The sequence below is a fragment of the Xiphophorus maculatus genome, chromosome 7 (assembly GCF_002775205.1).
Source record: "Xiphophorus maculatus strain JP 163 A chromosome 7, X_maculatus-5.0-male, whole genome shotgun sequence".
NCBI classification, from domain to species: domain Eukaryota; kingdom Metazoa; phylum Chordata; class Actinopteri; order Cyprinodontiformes; family Poeciliidae; genus Xiphophorus; species Xiphophorus maculatus.
In genome coordinates this window covers 10,930,113-10,948,395 of record NC_036449.1, presented here as the reverse complement: position 1 = coordinate 10,948,395, position 18,283 = coordinate 10,930,113, and the positions used below count along the sequence as shown (strand labels likewise).

Genomic DNA, 18,283 nt, shown 5'->3' with positions numbered 1-18,283 from the left:
AAGATGTGGAATAATTGTTTTCCAGAAAAAATGTTTTAGCTTGTTACTTTCTTTGAAAAGTCTTGCTGAGTTTAGTGAATGGGTGTTACCACGTTTGCCTGAGGAAAATTTCCTACTAGCCGTTTGTGGTCCTATTTAATATGAAACTAATAAAAGACATGCTTTTTATAAGAAATAATTTGTACTGTACCTAACATTTCTAGTAAAATCTCAACTTGAAAGACATTTTAAACAAAAGTCTATCTGCATCTGTGGTAATGGGTAAATTAGTACCATTGTTGAATTTTGGTCAGGGCTTTCTGGCAAAGGCTACATTGAAACAAAAACAATGGAAAGAAACTGTTTTTGTTTCTGTCGACTCTGAAATTATTGTCTAGAGACTAGACATTCAGACAGTAGCACCAGAATAGGAACCACCATCCAGTTTGAGGATGGCGAACAACAGCTGGTTGTCTAGATCTACACCTGCTGACATAAGCTGGCTCACTTGGAGTTTATTTCTCCTTTTTCCTCATTCATACATTCCTCCAGAATTCAGTGTTCAAGTATTAAAAACGCAAACTTTTGCACAAAAACCTTTGTGCTTCATTTTTAGAAAGAGAGATAGAGAGAGAGAGAGAGAGAGACAGTAAAATATTTTTCCTATAGTTAGATTGTTTCTAGATTCCATTTTTCCAGTGAGAAAAGCCTGTTGTCAGTATATGTCCCTATTCAGTGGTCTACTGCCATCTTGTGGGGACGTACAACTTTTCCACTTCTGGCAAAGGGTACATTGAAAAAAGTAAAACGATAACGATTTTCTGGTACAGCATTTAGTTTTATGTATTTTTGTTTTTAGATTTTAATTGTTGAATAAAAACAAAGTTGAAACAAGGATAATAAAAAAAGACAACACAAATCAGACCCAAACCTTTGAGGTTTAGAACAGACCTCAAAGAAAACTAGGAACCTCCATCTGACTGGTGCACCTTTAAATACTTGTTAGATTTTGTATGGATATTAAATTTAGGATCTGTGAGATCTCTGCAACTCATCCAAACCAGCTCTTTAATTTATATGCAGAACACATTTCAGTGAAAGATTTGAACTTCACATCCCCTAAATACTGAATCACAACCCTGAGGCAGAAGATGTGTGATGGCCAAACTCAGCAATGAGAGTTTCACTAAAACCAACTTCCCTTTTTAACGAACAACAATAGATTATTGCAGATTTATGGTTTCTGAATACACATAATCAAAATGATTAAACTGCATTCTTTTTGTACTGACACACTTCACACAGTGGTACTTTTTGTTGTGATAGAGAAATTAAAGAAAGATTGTTTCACATGTACAGTATAAGATGTCTTCAAATTTTTGATGAATACACAGAAGTTTCTCTGATGATTTTGGTGTTTGGTTGTTATTATTTAAACAGGAATATAGTCAAAGATTCCTACCTAACTTGTGTCAAGAGTCTCCATGTTGATTCAAGATGTTCAAGGTAAAAATCCTAATTCTTAGGATATTAAAGGTTTGTAAAAGTAAAGAATTGAAGGGGAATTTTCTCTCAAGTGGAAGTTGTGGTGTCATGGACAGACGCCTCCCGCGACGCGTCAACTGACCCATTTAGCACAATCTGGAAGTTCAGGGAAAGCCTAAAGTAACATGCCTGTTTACTATCAAAGGTATTTACTGTGAACCAGCCCTTCAGAGGGGATTGGGTCTCTGATGGGGTAGTTTCAGGAAATGTTTGAAGTAGTGAAATGGCATCTGTCTTTGTACTTATGACTGGTCTTGCAGTTCGGGTGGAGGGTCTGTACATTTTTGTTCGCTGAGGCTGACTGAGGAGTTCAGCAACAGCCGTAATGTACGTATGCACATATTTGCGGGAAATGGAGCGCAGCTGCTGGTCCGCCCTGTCCCCACCCATAAATACATATGTAAATTAGAAATACCTGGAAGTCTGCAACCACTTGCAGCAATAACCATGGCATCGTCCTTATTTGTAGCAGTATAAATATTTGTATTTTATTCAAAATGTGCTCTCAGAGCAAACAAGGTCACCTCACAAAAAATACATTTTACAGGAAAAATTCCAAAAAAAAAAAAAAGAGATTCAAACGTGCAAATGCCTGTTTGAACTGTAGAGTTCAAACAGGCAAGATTTAAAGACAGACAGCGTGTCGGAGTCCTTTGAGTGGGGAATGTGGACGTTTATTCTAAATGGAGAAATCATGTGCATGAGTTGTATTTGCAGAGCAGAGATGCTTTCGGTCCACAAAGGCGCATTAACAGAGCGGGCATGGTTGACTGCAGTTGCACCGGTAACGCACAACTCCTGAAGTTTTGCTCAGTTTCCAGGATGATCAGCGTGGGCAATTTAAGCGATGATAAATCAACATTTCCCAGCAGATCAACGTGGTCTCTGAACACCCGCTCCCTCTGAATCCCTAGACTGGCAATGTTCTCCATCAGAGAAAAAGCGCTCCACGATTACTCAGCACACCTTTGCGCAACTACTTGTATCCGTGTGATTGTATACACACCTTGATCACCTTACATATAATCAAACCTGTTTGGAGTTAATCTCCTACCCCGCCTTTTCTTTTTCAGACGGAATGAAATTACCCCGCAGATGCTTTTCATGCGCTTTGGCGCATGCGTTACATCTTTATGTAACGCAGACAAACTGAAAATTATTACACTCGTAATAAAAAGCACTGAATGTAGTCAGACTTCGGTGTATTTAGGTGAGTTTTAACGCTTTGTAGTTGGTTAACAGAAAAAGTTTGCGTGGCTGCCGCACATTTTCACAGCAGGTCAAAAGTTTGCGTATATTTGCGCAAATTTTCATGCCACGTTCATTTTCATACATGCCGACTTCAACGTAAAGTATATAAATACTTTAGTTCATATCATTTATTTAGCATTCAGTGGTGTAGAACTAGACTGTATGACCACATTTTTAGGCAATTTGTAACATCCACTGATATCTGAAAAGAAGGTTGAAATGGGTTTGGACATGGGAGTAAATCCCATCTCATTATTGAGGGCTAGGGGACAATAAACGGGCATTTTTGAAGAGTGATTTTGGGGGGTCGGCAAAGTTGCAGTCAAATGTAACGTAAAATGTGGTTTATATTTTGTGTGTGTGTGTTCAAGCTGCAGGACCAAAATTACCAGTATGTAGCAATGCATATCAAATGTGTTTTTCTCAGTAAACAACCGGAGACCCATAGAAGTCAAACTAAGATTCAAACGTCGCTCAGATACGAGTTTGGTTCGGTGTCACTAATCTTGTCTCTGCTACATCATTACAAAAATGTAAGGCTCTGACTAAAGAAAAGTTTTAATGAGTGACTCCACTTAATAAAATTGCTCAAATATTGATTTATTGCAGTGGTTCTCAATACTACAGAAGAGGATTAGGGCCACCCAAAGAAAAAAAAGAATTCTGAGATTAAAGTCAGAATTCTGAGTTTAAAGTCAGAAATCTGAGATTAAAGTCAGAATTCTGAGTTTAAAGTCAGAATTCTGACTTTCTGACTTTAATCTCAGAATTCGGACTTTTTTTGTCGGTGGCCCTAATCCTCTTCTGTACAATACATGTTATGCGTTACTGAAATTTAACTTAAGTTGCTTTAAACTTTTTTTGTTTTGTTTTGTCCCCCCGCATGTCCTGGATGGCTGGGCACCAGGTCAGCACCAGAGTTTTCTAGAAACAAAATCTGATTTTATTGGTTTTAAAGGCTCTACACTGAAGATAAGAAATAAAGGCATACTTTATGTTTTGTCAGCTGCAATAGCCCCTCTGCTCCCGTACAGAGTTGTCAGTAGTGGTAATGCTCAGCCGCTCTCTCCCATTTCAAACTCCTATTAAAATAAGAGTTAGAGAGCTAAATATAATTGAAATATTGGCTACCTTCCACAGAAAAAGGAACCAAGTCTATGAAAGCAATGTAGCCAGTTTTGCTAGTTTTGATTTCCAAAGCATAACAAGGCAGTTTATCATGATTAAGCCAAAGTAATAAAATTGCAAACTGCAGTCTGATTCTTACTGTTAATGTGCTTCTTCCTATTGAGCAGTGAAAACAAATAGAAGGTGTTTACATGTCTTTTGCTTTAAGTATTTACTTACAGGAGGGTTGTTAGTTGTGCTGCATAGCCACAGCTACCTCCTCACTTAAGCGGCTAGGAGCCTGCTGTTGCTCCTCCTACACTTCAGACTGAACCATTGTTCTAACAATGGTGGGGCCTAAAAAAATATATATTTTTTTTTCTTAGAGAAATGGCAGATTTACTTTGTTCTTTGTTTCTATTGCATTTTTTATTGATATTGTTTTAAAAACAAAAGTTTGTTTTATGATTTCTTTGAGGGGGTCCAGACCCCCGACCTCCCCTTGATTTACGCCCATGGGTTCGGATTCTAACCACTTCATTCGAGTGACGGTACACTACTCAAAGGTTTTTCAGTGTTGCAACCTTTGACCTAAAGTCATGACAGAGGAAAACAGATTACTCAAGATGTGCAGCCAATCACTGTTAGATAAATCCAGAGTGGATTATTGGATGAAGTCCAATGAACCCATGAGTAGTTCACAAAGCTCTTCAACTTCAAGGATTTCAGGGACTTTATTTTTTTAATTGTCATACCAGCTTGGGTTTGTGGTACGAAATTTGTACTCAGGTTCCAGAAAAATAAATAAATGAACAATAAAGTAATTTATGTGAAATATATGTATTTATGTGTGTGTGTGTGTGTGTGTGTGTGTGTGGGGGGGGGTGTGTGTGTGTGTGTGTGTGTGTGACTAATCTATGTGGAGAAGCTGCATTTGGTTCAACCAACTGAATGAACCAAAAACAGTCCGTGATGAGTCCTTCCTAGGAGGTACCACTAAACCATCCAACCATTTTCTTACACCTTTATCCCATGTGCTTTCTATAAACATAAAGGGTCAGGAGGGGTGCTGGTGCCTATCTCCAGTGAGACATTTTGGGCAAGAGGCAGGTACAACCTGGACAGGTTGCCAGTCCATCACAGGGCAACAGAGACAGACAGAACCATGGTACCATGAATCCCTGCAAGGAAAAGATGCTCTTTATCTGGCGTTTCCAATTACCTCATCTTTGCTTTTTTTTTTTTAATAAAGATGCAAAAAATAAAATGGTCACAGTAGCAGCATGTGTTGGGTTATTTACTGTGTTAAATGACAAATTTAAAAAGGTTTCAAACATTTTGTTTTATCCTGTGCTTGAGTCAAGTTGTAGAAACAAAACAGACAAGAAAAGGGTAACGATTTAAAATGGAAAATTACTGCATGAGACTTACTCAGGCCCAGGTAAAAAATAAAATAAAATCCTACAGCATCAAGCATATTTTTAAGTTAAACCTTTGTGGAGTAAATCAGGAAAAGGCCCCAAATCGTCATACGTTTGTCACTTTGATTCAGAAGAAAGCAACTAATATATTTAACTCAGGCAAGACATGCAAAAGGTATTTAGCAGTCTTCTATCTCAAAATAGCAAACACAGGACATGAGAGATTTAAAAACTTCTTTCACAATACAGGTGAAGACACAACATGCTCCTTTGTCTCTTTAAGATGCTATTGTTGGGTCCAAATTAAAGGCTATTATTATAAACTTCAACTCTGGAGACCGGATTTTCCACTAGTCTCATTTAGAATTTGTTTTCGGTTCTGTCCACCAGAGGGCGCTTTGAGACTAACAGATTCCGCTTCTAGTCGAAAGAGAGGCGGCAGTGATCTTTCAAGGCCGCGGCAATAACTTGCCAGGCATCCATTTTCCAAGAGGGGGCAATATAGCACCGTGTTCACACCGCGGTCACATGCTGGGTAATTAGGCATGAAAAGCGGTTTTGACACGCATCAGAAGCTGACATCTGAGATTAATGAATGACACAAAAACTGGGAGTTTGGTTCAACTTGCAGTTTGTATATTTATTTTAAAGCAACTTCTTTTGTAAAATATAAATACAAATTATGGGATATTTTAATTACAAAGTTAAAACAAAACAAAACAAAAATGAACACGCTGAGAAAAAAAAAAAAAAAATGACCGTACTGCAGTAGCCTTCCCCGTTATATACAAGCTCTGTGCCACAGGGGGAATATCAACACCATCTTAAAACTTTATTATACAAACAGTTTTGCAGTTTCGAACGTTTAAATTACAGCCTGAAAAGAAAACTTAAAAGGAAAAAAAAAAAGAAAAAATTACAACAAAGTAGCCCCTGAGGCTCAAGCGAGCACTAAAGTTTGAGAACTAGGGGAGGGAAAAAAATGGACATCATGTGCTTTCTATAAACACAAATATCAGACTGAACTGCACAGCCTCAGAACTATTCTGTACAATGAAACATGCACAGTGCGCTGTACATTCACACACTCCGTTCAGTCGCTGAAAGCACGACTGCTCAATTAAAAAAAAGGAAAAAAAAGCTTTCAGAGGAGCAGTGAGCAACGTCACAAAGGGGGGGGGACAAAAAGCTCTCCATATCATATATACTGTATATATTTATTTATACATATATTAATTTATAAAAATAAGACCATTATTAAGTCTCTTGAGTCAGAAATGTGTCGATCCTTAGTTAACAGAGAGAAATGTTTCCGCAGCCCAGTCAGCCGGTGGGTCAGTCTGTCTGTACAGTGCACCAGTGCTGGTCCGGGACCGGGCCGAAGCCGAGAGAACTAAGGGTCACGCTAAGGCATATCTGTAACCTCTGATTGGTTCTAAAGCAAACGCCACTCGGTGAGGAACAAGGTCAGGATGAGGCCAGCCTGCCCGCCGCCTTCATTTTATCCTTGAGTTTGTCCGCCTGGTGGTCCCAGCGGTCGTCCAGACACTCCAGTGTTGAGCCCAGCAGAGCGGCCAGCTCCGCGCTGTCTTCCACCAGGTCCAGCAGGTCCTTGCTGTCCGGGTGGAAGCCCTCCAGCTCCTCCGGGCAGGAGAAGAGCTGCGACAGGGACGCCTGCCGGTAGAACTCGGCCTCGGCCACCGTCACGACCTCCATGTGGGGGAAGGCTTGTCGGAAGGCGCGGGCGGACATGCGCAGGCGCCGGAGCACGTCGGACAGCAGCAGCCAGTTTCTTGGTCTGAAAGAGGGGCGGGAGGGAGAAGTTGAGGAATGAGAGCGGGCGGAGGCTATAAAAAATAAGTAGTGATGTCTGCTTCAGAGATCAAAGCTCACCCCTGGGAGAGGGACACCTGGATGTTGTAGCACGGCAACAGAGGTCGGTCAGAGAACTCAAACTCAAACACCTCCCTTTTCTCGTCCTCGTCCTCGTTGTCTGGGCCGGGGGCGTCTGCCAGGATGTTGTAAACACCACCTTCTTCGGCAGATTCTGACATGCAAACAACAACATGAGTTGGCATCGTCATTATCGATGTCGTAAACAAGCTGCCTTGATTAGAAGAGGTTTGCTGACGGAGCAAACGGTGTGTCCCTACTGCAAGAACCTTTTGCAGCTCCCACGGCAGTTTCTGGTGATGTTTTAGTTTCTAAATTAAGCCCCAAAGAGATTACCAGATTATACTTTTGACTACACTGAACTACAAGTTGAGTTTTTTTTTTTTTCAGAAATCTTTCATCTTTTTGTTTATACTCATAAATAATTTCAGATATCTTTAAAAAATTGCTATGGGAGTAATTGCTATTTTTTGCTTGCAAGTAATATTTAAACCCAGAAACTCATTTTAAACAAGAGTTTATGTTAATAAGATCAGCCAAAAAATATCGATTCAATAAGTTCAATGAAGCGTGGATCATCTGAGACTTCAAAGAGAGTAAACGTTGCGCTCAGATCAGTTTTAGGGACTTAAACCAGTAACGTACAAATGTTTTTCTCTGTTTATGTTCCAGGCCCAAATAAAAACAACTAAAACTCCCACAAATATGAAAGCTACACGCGGTTAATCACCTCAGGTTTTTAAGAGATTTTAATTCTGTTTCACAGTGTAATTACTGCCTCGGAAGACTGCATCTGAATAGACGAATCTTTCGATGAGTTTTCAAGTTACTCCGCGTAAGTTGTAGAGTGTAATCGCTTTAAACCATCCATCGGTTTTAGTGCTGAAAATTGTAGATTTTTATTTCCAAAAACAGAAGCGTCTTTCTGTAGTCTCACACTCGGTAGTCGATATCGGCCCAGTTTTAGTTTGAAGTGACTTTACTCAGGTTTTAAACCATAACTGCTGTACATCTGAGATGAAGGCAGGTCTAGTCTCACAGTTTTGGAACAAAACTGAAGCAGCAACATCCCTGCAGACAGAGTGGAAACGCACTCAACCCAAGGCCAGGGGGAGATAAAAGGTTCCTCGCGGTAGAACTACACCGTTTTTAAGCATTACAGGACAGACAGAGCGCTGATCAGTACTCACCACACACAACACTGCCATAGAACTCCCAATAAAGCCCTGGGTCGTCATCTGAGCGGCCCTGAAGGTCAGCAAAATAATCTGTGGAGAGAGGAGAAGCCTGTTATTCAAGAGCCGGGCGCCTGGGGACAGGCAACGAGGCAAATACAATTGCCCTTGGAGACTACAGAAGACAAATGGATAAAGAGCACAGTAAAACAGAGGGGGAGAGGGAGAGTCAAGAGAGAGAAAGAAAGAGAGAGAGAGTGAAAAGAAAAACAAACAGAGAAATGTTTTGAGGTGGTGATGGTCAGAGGCCAGGGGCTGTACGGCGGGGGAGGAGAACGACCGTCTCTGCTGGGTTAGAGCCGGCTCAGTTCAGAGCGGGGCCACAGACGGCTGCCAGGAATCAAACAAGAACCACACACAGTCGCTCAGAGCAAGAGCGCACACACACAGCAGAGAGAGAGAGAGAGAGAAACAAACAAGCAGAGGGAGCTGGATAAGCAACGCGGTGTGTATTCAGCACGCGCGCGCACATTTGCAGAGCGAGAGCCAGGCTCTGTGCCAGCGCTGAGGCGTGGGGCGTCTGGCGTGTGTTTGGAGGGATTAACGGCCTCCAGATGAGTGGGACCAGGTGGAGGGAGGGCGGCGCGCAGCTCGCTCCATCTTCTCCAGCTCTCCCGACATCGATCCGTCCCGTCGCCTCAAAATTCAACGCCGACCGCCACCTGTCCGTTTTCTCCCTCGCGCGACGGGTCGTAACTAGTTCGGCGCTCAGGCGGAGAGAGGCAGCTGAGCATGATTTCATTTCCCTCTCCTCCCGCACACAGAGCCGTGTTGACTCAACTTAACTATAAACATCCAGACGAGCCCTCACAACACACACACACAAACTCCAAACACAGAGCGTGTCAGACTCCAGCGAGGCTGCCGTGCGAAACGACAGGCGCTCTCCAGCCAGAGCGAAGCCTTTTTTTTTTCCCCCCCTCCGCACGTACGCCGAGCAAACACAGTGGCCGTTGCTTGGTAACCAGATAGAGGAGCCGAGAGGCGGCGGCAGCACGCACCCCGGCGAGCCGAGAATCCCTGTCTAACAGGTGGCCGAGGGAGGGGAGAGGAGTGCGGAGCGGAGGAGGCGGGCGCCTGAGGGGAGATGAGATGACAGAGATGGACGTGTGGAGCTGCTGCTGCTCCGAGGTGGAAGAGGAGGATTTACAGAGAGGGAGTCCTGCCAGCAGGTTGAGCAGAGGTCAGAGCAGTGAAAGAACAGCAAACAGAGAGAGCAGGCATGGGGGGGCACTGGGAACAGGGTTGGTGACCAAGCTTTTAAACCGTTTACCCCCGGCCCTAACCCTGATCGCCACTCTTCTGAGCTTCTTCCCTCAGCAGCTGAAATTACTATTATTCTCATTTAAATTAAATTAAAGGCATTTGATTTCTAATCCCAGTCTGTTCAGACCAGAGAAAAAGAAAAGTCCGGAAACATTTTGATTTTGGTTAAGTTTCCACTTTTTGAAATTTTTGAGAAAGCTATGTTTTTGTGCCGATCACGTGCAACTCTCTCTCTCTGGGTTTGTTGCCACTCAATACAATAAGGTCCGTTTAGAAAAATGTCCACATACACATTTGTGTGCTCCCTTTTTCTTGGAACCTTAATATCCTTACGCTAGAGTTCTGTTTGAAAATGTAAACAACACTCACCGGTGAGGAAACGCTCCATGCCATCGCTGTGGGTCATTTTCAGCAGGCTGCGGCCAGAATACGTGGCCAGAGTGGGGTCGGCTCCGTACGACAGCAGGACCCGCACTACGTCCAGGTGGTCGTTCTCCACAGCGTCGTGGATGGGTCTAAACACACGCACGATGATGCACAGACAGAGGTTACACGGGATCAGGGGGGGCTTGGTGAGAAATTACAGCATGTGTCATTAATATTTATGCTCCTTTAACCTGCCTTGCCCCCATAACATACACCTTATTTATTCCAGTTTAAAACGATTTAATCTGAAAATTACGGTTGCTTTTAATAAGCCTTGTCCTTTCCTGCATTTTGCCTTTGCCCCTCTTTACTCAGATACCCTTAAATATAATGGAGATGCACTAATCCACTTTTTTCGTTTCCAATACCGATACGGATATCTGAGGTTTAGTATCGGCCGATACCAATCCGATACAGAAAAACAGTGCTGAATTTTCTTAAAATGTTTCCTTTTTAAAAACACAGACTTAGATGGACTGCATTACAAATTTATTTGACAACTCTGACCCAGTACAGCACACCTAAATACACAAATTGCTCCACAAGCTTGATCAACATGTAAAAACAACTTTTATAGTACAATTACGAGTATAACAGCCAATGAAAAACATTTTTCCCCCCCAATATTGGGACCAATACAGATATTAATATCAGATCAGTGCATCTCTAAAATGTAACATGACCCTGGAAACATGGTGGCGGTTGCATCATGCTGTGGGAATGCTTTTCTTCAGCTCTAATAATGATGATATTAACTTGGAAGATGGGAAATGCAGGACAACAAACCTGAAGGAGGAAAGAGGTTCATGACCTTTAACTGTAGCTATAGCTACATCAAAATAGTCTTAATCAAAATCTATGCATCCAATGAAATAGCCCAGTTAAAGTCTAGAACTATATATAATTCTGTGGCAACAATTGAAATTTGTTATATACAAAAGCTCAGCATCTACTCTGACAGAGCTGCAGCTGTTTTTACGTAGAAGAATAGGCACTGAATACACTGGAGGGGAATGAGTGAGAGAGAGAGGGTGGGGGAAGCGTTTCTTTTTTAATTTACCTGGTCCCGTCCTGTGCGCTGCAGTTGATGTCGGCGCCATAATCCAGCAGATGTTGAACGATGCTGAGCCAGCCCCGGGCGCACGCCTCGTGGAGTGCGCAGTAGCCCGCGTAGTCTCTGTGGTTGACCTCGCAGACTCGGTTCTCCAGGCAGTACAGCACCACCTCCTGAGAGAGACGGCAAAACAAAACGGTGAGCCGCTGTTCAGCGCGAGAGGGTGTTTCTCTACGCGTGATGACAACGAGTACGCACGAGCAGTCGCAGCCTTTCCCCTTTACGGTTCCTGTGGGAGAGGAATGACGGGAGAGGAAGAACTGAGTGTGCTCTTGTGCCGGACAAACATACGCAGAGGCGCACAAACGCTCCATAATACCGGAGCTGGCGCCAAACGCATCGAGGAGCCCGAGAGTGACTCAACTGCGCTCTGCCTGCCAGATTCTGCTCGCGCACGTACGAGTGAGTGTGTGTGCGCGCGCGCGCCTTTGTGTTTGTGTGTGCAGCGTGATTGGGGCCCGGACGCCGCCGTGGCAGCCAGCTACAATGGCTGGGCTCCGAGCGCGGCATAATGGAAGCGGAACAAAGAGATTTGATGGAGGCGCTTAAGAGCTGGAAGCGTTTTCTCTGGTCTAAGGCTGTGACAGTTGGGCGTCCGGCGCTAAGTAGTCAGAATGGTCTTTATTGGACGGGAGCAGCGTCTGCCGCCATTAGGCAGAGAGGAAACAGAGACAGGAAGCTTCTGGGCAGCGTGTGGATACAAGGTCTGCTTGGGTCAGACGGAGAATTTCTACGCTATTAACATGCAGCCTGCGGAGAAGCACATGCTTAAAGTGATTTCAATAAGCATAAATGCTGTTTTTTTTTTTTGTTTGTTTGTTTTGGATTAGACATGTAAAATCATACATTAAACTCCCAAATCAAAGCTTCAAAAAATTCAAGCAGACTTGCACGAATTTTCTCTGTTTTCCATACAATCAAAGATCCTCTCCACAAACCATTGAGTATGCCTGCGCCAAAGACCAGCGTTTTTTGTGCACCGTGAAAGCGCAAACGCATTTATACACAGCCATTGATTAGCTTAGGAGTTACAAATAAGTTAAGATGTTTTTTTGTTTGTTTGTTTTTTTCTGTGAGGCAGAGACGTGCAGCTGAGGCTGGTGGTGGGGAAAACGGAACCTTCTGCTGCTGCAGTTCCAGCCGAGCTGCTTCCTGAACAAATCCGTGTCGACTGAAAGGAGAGATCATGGTTCCTGCGAATTTTCCACTGTGAAATGACACGTTTCTCATAAGTTTTTACACCCCTCTCGTAAAAATAAAAAATAAAAATCCACACTAGTCGTGAGACAACAAGCTGGATTCCTGTTCGGCGGTAGGGTGCAGGGCTATTCCACTGATCTTTGCAGGCATCTGGATCAACTTAGCTCAGGTCAGTTTCAAAACCCATAACAAACTGTTAGGGTTAAATCTGGAGCGGATTATTCAACAATAAACAGATTCTTTGAAGCACACTTTGTGATCTGTGACGCCTTTATATTGTTTGTAATAACTTAAAATAGAGGCTTAAGTACTCTGAACTACAGGTTTAGAGTAAAACCTTGATCTGAGAAGGTCTAGAGGCCAAAAGCAGATAAATTACCCTTTTTTATTTTTTAAATGAGTGCAAATGTATGTGTCTTCTGTCAGTATCTGTAACAGTTGATAAAGGAAAACAAACTAAAAAAAAGTTATTATGTGAGAAATGAAGCAAAGATATTATCCAGACGTTAAACTTCATAACCAAAGGACTTGGAAAACAATCAGACAAAATTTAAGACAGTTGGTAACATAATGTTCATCTGACGTCATCGTTTTAAATAAAACAGTGAGAACATTTTTATTTAGAGCAGATGAGTAAAATAAAATAAAAACCCAGTGAATTTGGGGGTGGAAGGAATCTGGTTTTTACGTGTTTTTCTTTTAACTCACCTCCTCAGAAATTACATTTTTACACGAAAGTACTAAAAAAGATGCGGAAATCCAACTATTTCTAAATGGCCTTCCCCCGCACCCTCGTCGTGTTTCAGGATCCTAAAAAAAAAAAACGCTCCGTTATTAAATATTTATATATGCATGTGAATGCAAGGCTCGTTTATCCAGATGCATTCATACTCCGTTCTGCAAGCGGTCCTGTTGCCGTGGGGAGCCAAAGCGGCTCATCTGAACCTGGGTAGACGACACCAAGCCTCCATTTCTATGCTAATTCTGGCCAGCCATCTAAGTCCAAGTGTTTATCGCGCTCCCTCTCCCCACCCTTTCAGCGCTTGGAGGGTGGAGAAAAAAAAAAAAAAACGGCAGTGGAGAGAGAAAACAGGCCGATGGACGGGAGGGACGAGCAGAGGACGGAGGGGACGAGAGGCAGCACAACCCGGCAGATGACAGATGAATGAATCCGTGGAGGAAATCTGCCGGGGCCGTCCTTCGGGGCCACAGCTGATAATAACAAGAGATGAAAGGGTGGGGTGTGCGTGCGTGTGTGTGTGTGCGTGTGTGAGGGGAGTGAAACCAGGGCGGAGAGATGATGCCGAAGAAGAGGAGGTAGAAGTGGAAATCCGGAGTGGGAGAAAATAGTGAGCGAGTGAGAGTGAACGTGGAGAAACGAGGGGAGGGTGGGAAGACGCTCCAACTGGTTTTCTCTCGCTGCCAACACTCTGTTTGCCTGCTGGAGAGAGATTCAGGAGCGCTGTGCCGAAGCTCCCCTCTGGGGGATTCCACTCGCTCTATGCATGTGTTGTGTGTTGTGTGTGTGTGTGTAAGAGTGAGAGCAAGTGTTAGAGAGACTGACGGCTAGGGAGTGTTGATATGCAGCGTGCCAAAGTGTGTGTGTGTGTTTCTGTGCTGCTGACGCGTGTGGCTGTGGAGGAGGCGCAGCGCTAAACCTCCGGAGCCGTGTTTAATATCGCTGGGAGAGAGCGAGGAGCTTAGCACGAAAGCCCCGGCTTCCCGCCAGACGCGAGCACACATACACACACACACACACACACACTCCTCCGCAGTAAAACGAGACAACCTCCCCCCTCCACCTCCCCTCCGCTCCACTGCTTCCTCTATTCTCTTCTCTCGCGCTCCGTCCTCTAATCTCCCACTCTAGAATGCTTCCCCGCGCTCCCCTGCAATCAATGCATCACTCAGACGTTTAACCCCTTCCGGCGCTGCCTGCGTTGGATGCGTGTCACATGTGTAGGTGATGCATGAGCGAATCTGCCAGACTGGAGTTTTCCGGCGAAAAGGAAAGTTGGTGCGTGCTCGGAAAAGTGAAACGTGTGGGTGGGGTGAGGATTCAGTGAGACTGAAGGCGCTGCCGCTGCCGCCGCTGATGATGATCTCACAGTTAATTAATCTAACACTGAGCCACTCAGATTCTATTAACAAAGCTGAGAAGAAAAAGGGGAGAAAAGTGTGTGTGGAGGGGCGTGGGGTGTTGGAGGGTGGGGAGGGAGAGAGAGAAAAGTCACCTCTGGCTGCCGTGATAAATGCCCTCCTTTTCAAGCAGTAATTTGCGCCACGTATTCCCCCTCATCCACATGCAAACGAGTGATTCAAGGGGCCTAATATGAGTCACTGTCTGTTCTGGTGGCACGTCAGACAGCCACTGAGGCAAAAAACAAAACAAAAAGAAAAAACAAAAAGAAGTTGGTGAAAGCTCGGGATGACGGCTTGCTGACTGCTAAACCTGGTTGCTCGCCAACTTTCCAGCTCCCAGGTATAAGCCTGTTTGGACGTTTCCATGTCGACGCTCGGCGGCGACTTCGGGGTAATGAAAGCGAAGCAAACACCAAAGTGGAGAAAGAAAAAAAAAATCCATTTAAGTTCCTTGAATGGCCTCTTGAGCCCGGCTCTGAAAACAAATTAATCTGCGCAGCCTCGTTGTTCAAAGCGCTTGCTTTAGTCCAAATAAAATCATTTGCAGATTTTTAAAAAAAAATAATAAATCATTAAAAAAATAAGTCGATTATTAGTACCAGAGTCTTACTCATATTAAACCCCAGCATGTAAAACTGGGCTATGGAAATGGAAATAAATTGATGGCAACAGAAGGCTTTTAAACAATCATTTTGTGGCTGTATTGTTAAAAATCCCCATCAGGAAACACAATTTCCAAAGGGATTTATGTTGTTAAGGTCTCTCTTCTGTAATACAGGCAAATACAAAATTGTAACAAACTTAGAATATCATATAGATATGAGGAAAACACTAGTAAAAAGAATGATATCCTCTGATCTAAATAGGCGGTAAAAGTGTGTAAAGGTCTTCCCTTATAGCCAATTCCATGAGTACAGCTCTGGCTTATCTGCAGCAGGACTGCCTTTAATCTGTGCAGTCCAAATATTCACATTTCCGTCTGTACGTAAATTACTTCAAGAGCCAAAGACCAATCTACACATGCAAACTACAAACACTGCCGAAAAGGAAACTAGCTAAGCATTGATTTAAAATGGAAAATGATCGGAATGGCTGTTGTCCAACCATAAATAGTCCCAAAATTTAGCAGTGGTTCTGAAGTGCTTATTGCACCAAATATTGTCCCTTTTTTGTTCTACTATTCGTAGAATACCACTTGGAGTATAAAAAGCTGACAGCTTGTCATGGCTGGTTAAATTAGTTGGGCTATCTGCTCAGGGGTCCAGGCTGCTGAACACAAGCTGCTCCTATCGGAAATGGTGATGAGTGGTGCCTTTTAGCTTCTACGCACGACTGTATTTTTCACGACCCAAACACATTCATTTATATCTAAGCAGCCAGTTTTTTTCTGCCAGCTGCTCAGCAGTGTGCAGCAACAAGTGGGTGAGGGTCAAAACTATCTGAGGAAACTCTCATCTATATATATATATATATATATATATATATATATATATATATATATATATATATATATATATATATATATATATATATGTATGTATACTGGAAATGAGAGGAAATTAGTCATATGAATAATATGGTGGATTTTTTTTTTTTCCCTTTGCAGTTTTTCAGCATCAGACTCTTTCTCAAAACACACAAAACATAAATTTAGACTGCTTTTCATCAGCTCTTGTGTCCGTACCAAGATAGAGTGGGGGGAGGGGGGTTCAAGTCAGCCCTCCTCCGAGCAAGTTAGTCACGGTCCCACAACAGTCGACACAGAGGGGGGATGGGAGTAGGTTGAGTAGGCTTCCCGCGCTCGATGCTGCTGCGATGTAGCCATGACAAGCTGTCAGTGAAAGCAGCTGGCAGGGGGATTTAGGGCGAAAACAAACTAAGATGACCACGGGTTCTTTCGCGCATACACCAAGAAGCTCTGAATTACTGCAAAACAAGACAGATAGCTGGATTTCAGCAGAGGGTAGTTCCTTCAGTAGAAAGCAGAAAACTAATGTGACCGCTGACGTGCTTACTATTTCAAATGAACGACGTTTTACACTTATTTTCTGTTTAGACCATGCAGTTTCTCTCTGTGCTTTGTTTGATTTCTGAGAAGTTGGTTTCATTTTACTTTTTTTTTTTTTTTTTTTTTTAAGCGATCACATGCGTAGCCAGCGTGATCCGTGATTTATCAACACACAGAGGCAGTTCAGAGACGGGCTCGATTTTTTATGGCGATTATATATCAGAACAGCAGAATTTGGCTTTCCTGAAAGTGAGGAGAAAGTGCGGTAGCATCGTTTCAACTCGCAGTGCGCAGTAACAGGTGGGGGAGGGGCAGTACTGGGTTATTATCTACACTCCATTCAGCTAGAGGGAACTTTCTTTAAAGATGCTTAAATACCTTTCCAACAGTAATGTAGTTTTATTTAAGTTTATATTCTAAAATATTAACTTTTTAAAACCTTGTTATGGCAGATTGTCCTCAATACTCCTTTAGATCAGACCATCTGCCGTCAGTCTGATGACCTTTGAAGCAATTGCGCCTTTCTACATTAACCAAACCCCGCCACTGCACAGACTTCCCTTCAAAGTTTCGCCGTCACAGAAGACGGTCCAACAGGGCGCTTCAGGTGAAACCGAACTTTTGTCTTCTGCTTGGATCGCATCGATCTGACAGCCGAGCTCAGAAGCGATTCACCGGAGGAGAATAAATGACAGATTGTACCTTTATCTGAGCCTTCAGCGGGCAGAGCTGAGGGGCCCCCCGATCAGCGCCGCGAGAGGGATGAAGACATCCGCAGAATCTCTCCTCATTAGCATTTCAAATGCTCAGCGAGCGAGGCAGAGCGAGCGGCGAGAATAAAAGGCGAGCGAGCGAGAGAGCGAGGGAGGAAGGAAGGCAGAGAGAGTGGGCTTTCATGTGCAGAGGCACGGATTGCGAAACTAAATGAACATGAAATATGCACGGTGCCGGGGACGGGGGGCTTCGGGAGCTGCACGGAACGCGCTGGGTTGACGCACGCACGCACGCGCGACAATTCTTGCGTTCTGCTGCGTGTACAGGTTTTCACACAAAAGGGACGCCTGAGCCAACAAACCGCGCTTCTCCAACCCCGTTTTCTTTTTTTTTTTTAGTCCGCGTGCGTACGTCTGTGCACGAAGTTATTCGACACGTTTAACGCGCAGCTCTGCGTGTCTGTGTGTGTGTGCGCGCGTGCGAGTTTGTGTGGGTGTGCGACAGCGGCGGCGGCGGTAGCAGCGAGCGCGGAGAAGAAGAGTCGTCTCTCGGTGTAGCATATGGAGAGGAACACGTCAGGGAAGTCTGTGCGTGTGCTTATTGGGTCAGAGCGGGTGTTTCTTTCCGCATATTTCCTTGCATGCTTCATAATCAGCATGTGAGCCGTGTGTGTGTGTGTGTGTGTGTGTGTGTGTGTGTGTGTGTGTGTGCGCCTCCGTCTCGCAGGCCCTCGTATCTCTCTGCCTGCGTGTGATAAGCCCGGAGCTCGCGGCGCTAAAACACCAGTGAGAGACAAGCGCTCTGTGCAGCTACAGGCTTGTGTGTCTCTGTGTGGATGTGTGTGCGTGTATAGGAGGGACAGAATGCATAAACTGGTGTGTGTCTCTGCATGCGCACTGTCTGCGTGTGTGTGTGTGTGTGTGTGTGTGTGTGTGTAAGCGTGTGCGTGGGAGCCCCAGGGGCCTGCCCCGGGCTTATCTCA

General features: G+C 43.9%; 1 protein-coding gene across 2 annotated transcripts in view; it reads right to left on the bottom strand.

Moving 5' to 3' along the window:
* Positions 1 to 5,971: 5,971 nt before the first annotated feature.
* bcor (BCL6 corepressor) overlaps positions 5,972 to 18,283 on the bottom strand; it is a 41,590-nt gene continuing 29,278 nt past the window's right edge. For both annotated transcript variants that reach the window (XM_023336317.1, XM_023336318.1), the window contains 5 exons: positions 11,184 to 11,350; positions 10,067 to 10,212; positions 8,387 to 8,464; positions 7,197 to 7,350; positions 5,972 to 7,101 (listed from right to left, as the gene is read on the bottom strand). In XM_023336317.1, the coding sequence (XP_023192085.1) occupies positions 6,771 to 7,101; positions 7,197 to 7,350; positions 8,387 to 8,464; positions 10,067 to 10,212; positions 11,184 to 11,350 (876 nt within the window). In that variant the 3' untranslated portion in view covers positions 5,972 to 6,770. The remainder of the gene's footprint in view (positions 7,102 to 7,196; positions 7,351 to 8,386; positions 8,465 to 10,066; positions 10,213 to 11,183; positions 11,351 to 18,283) is intronic.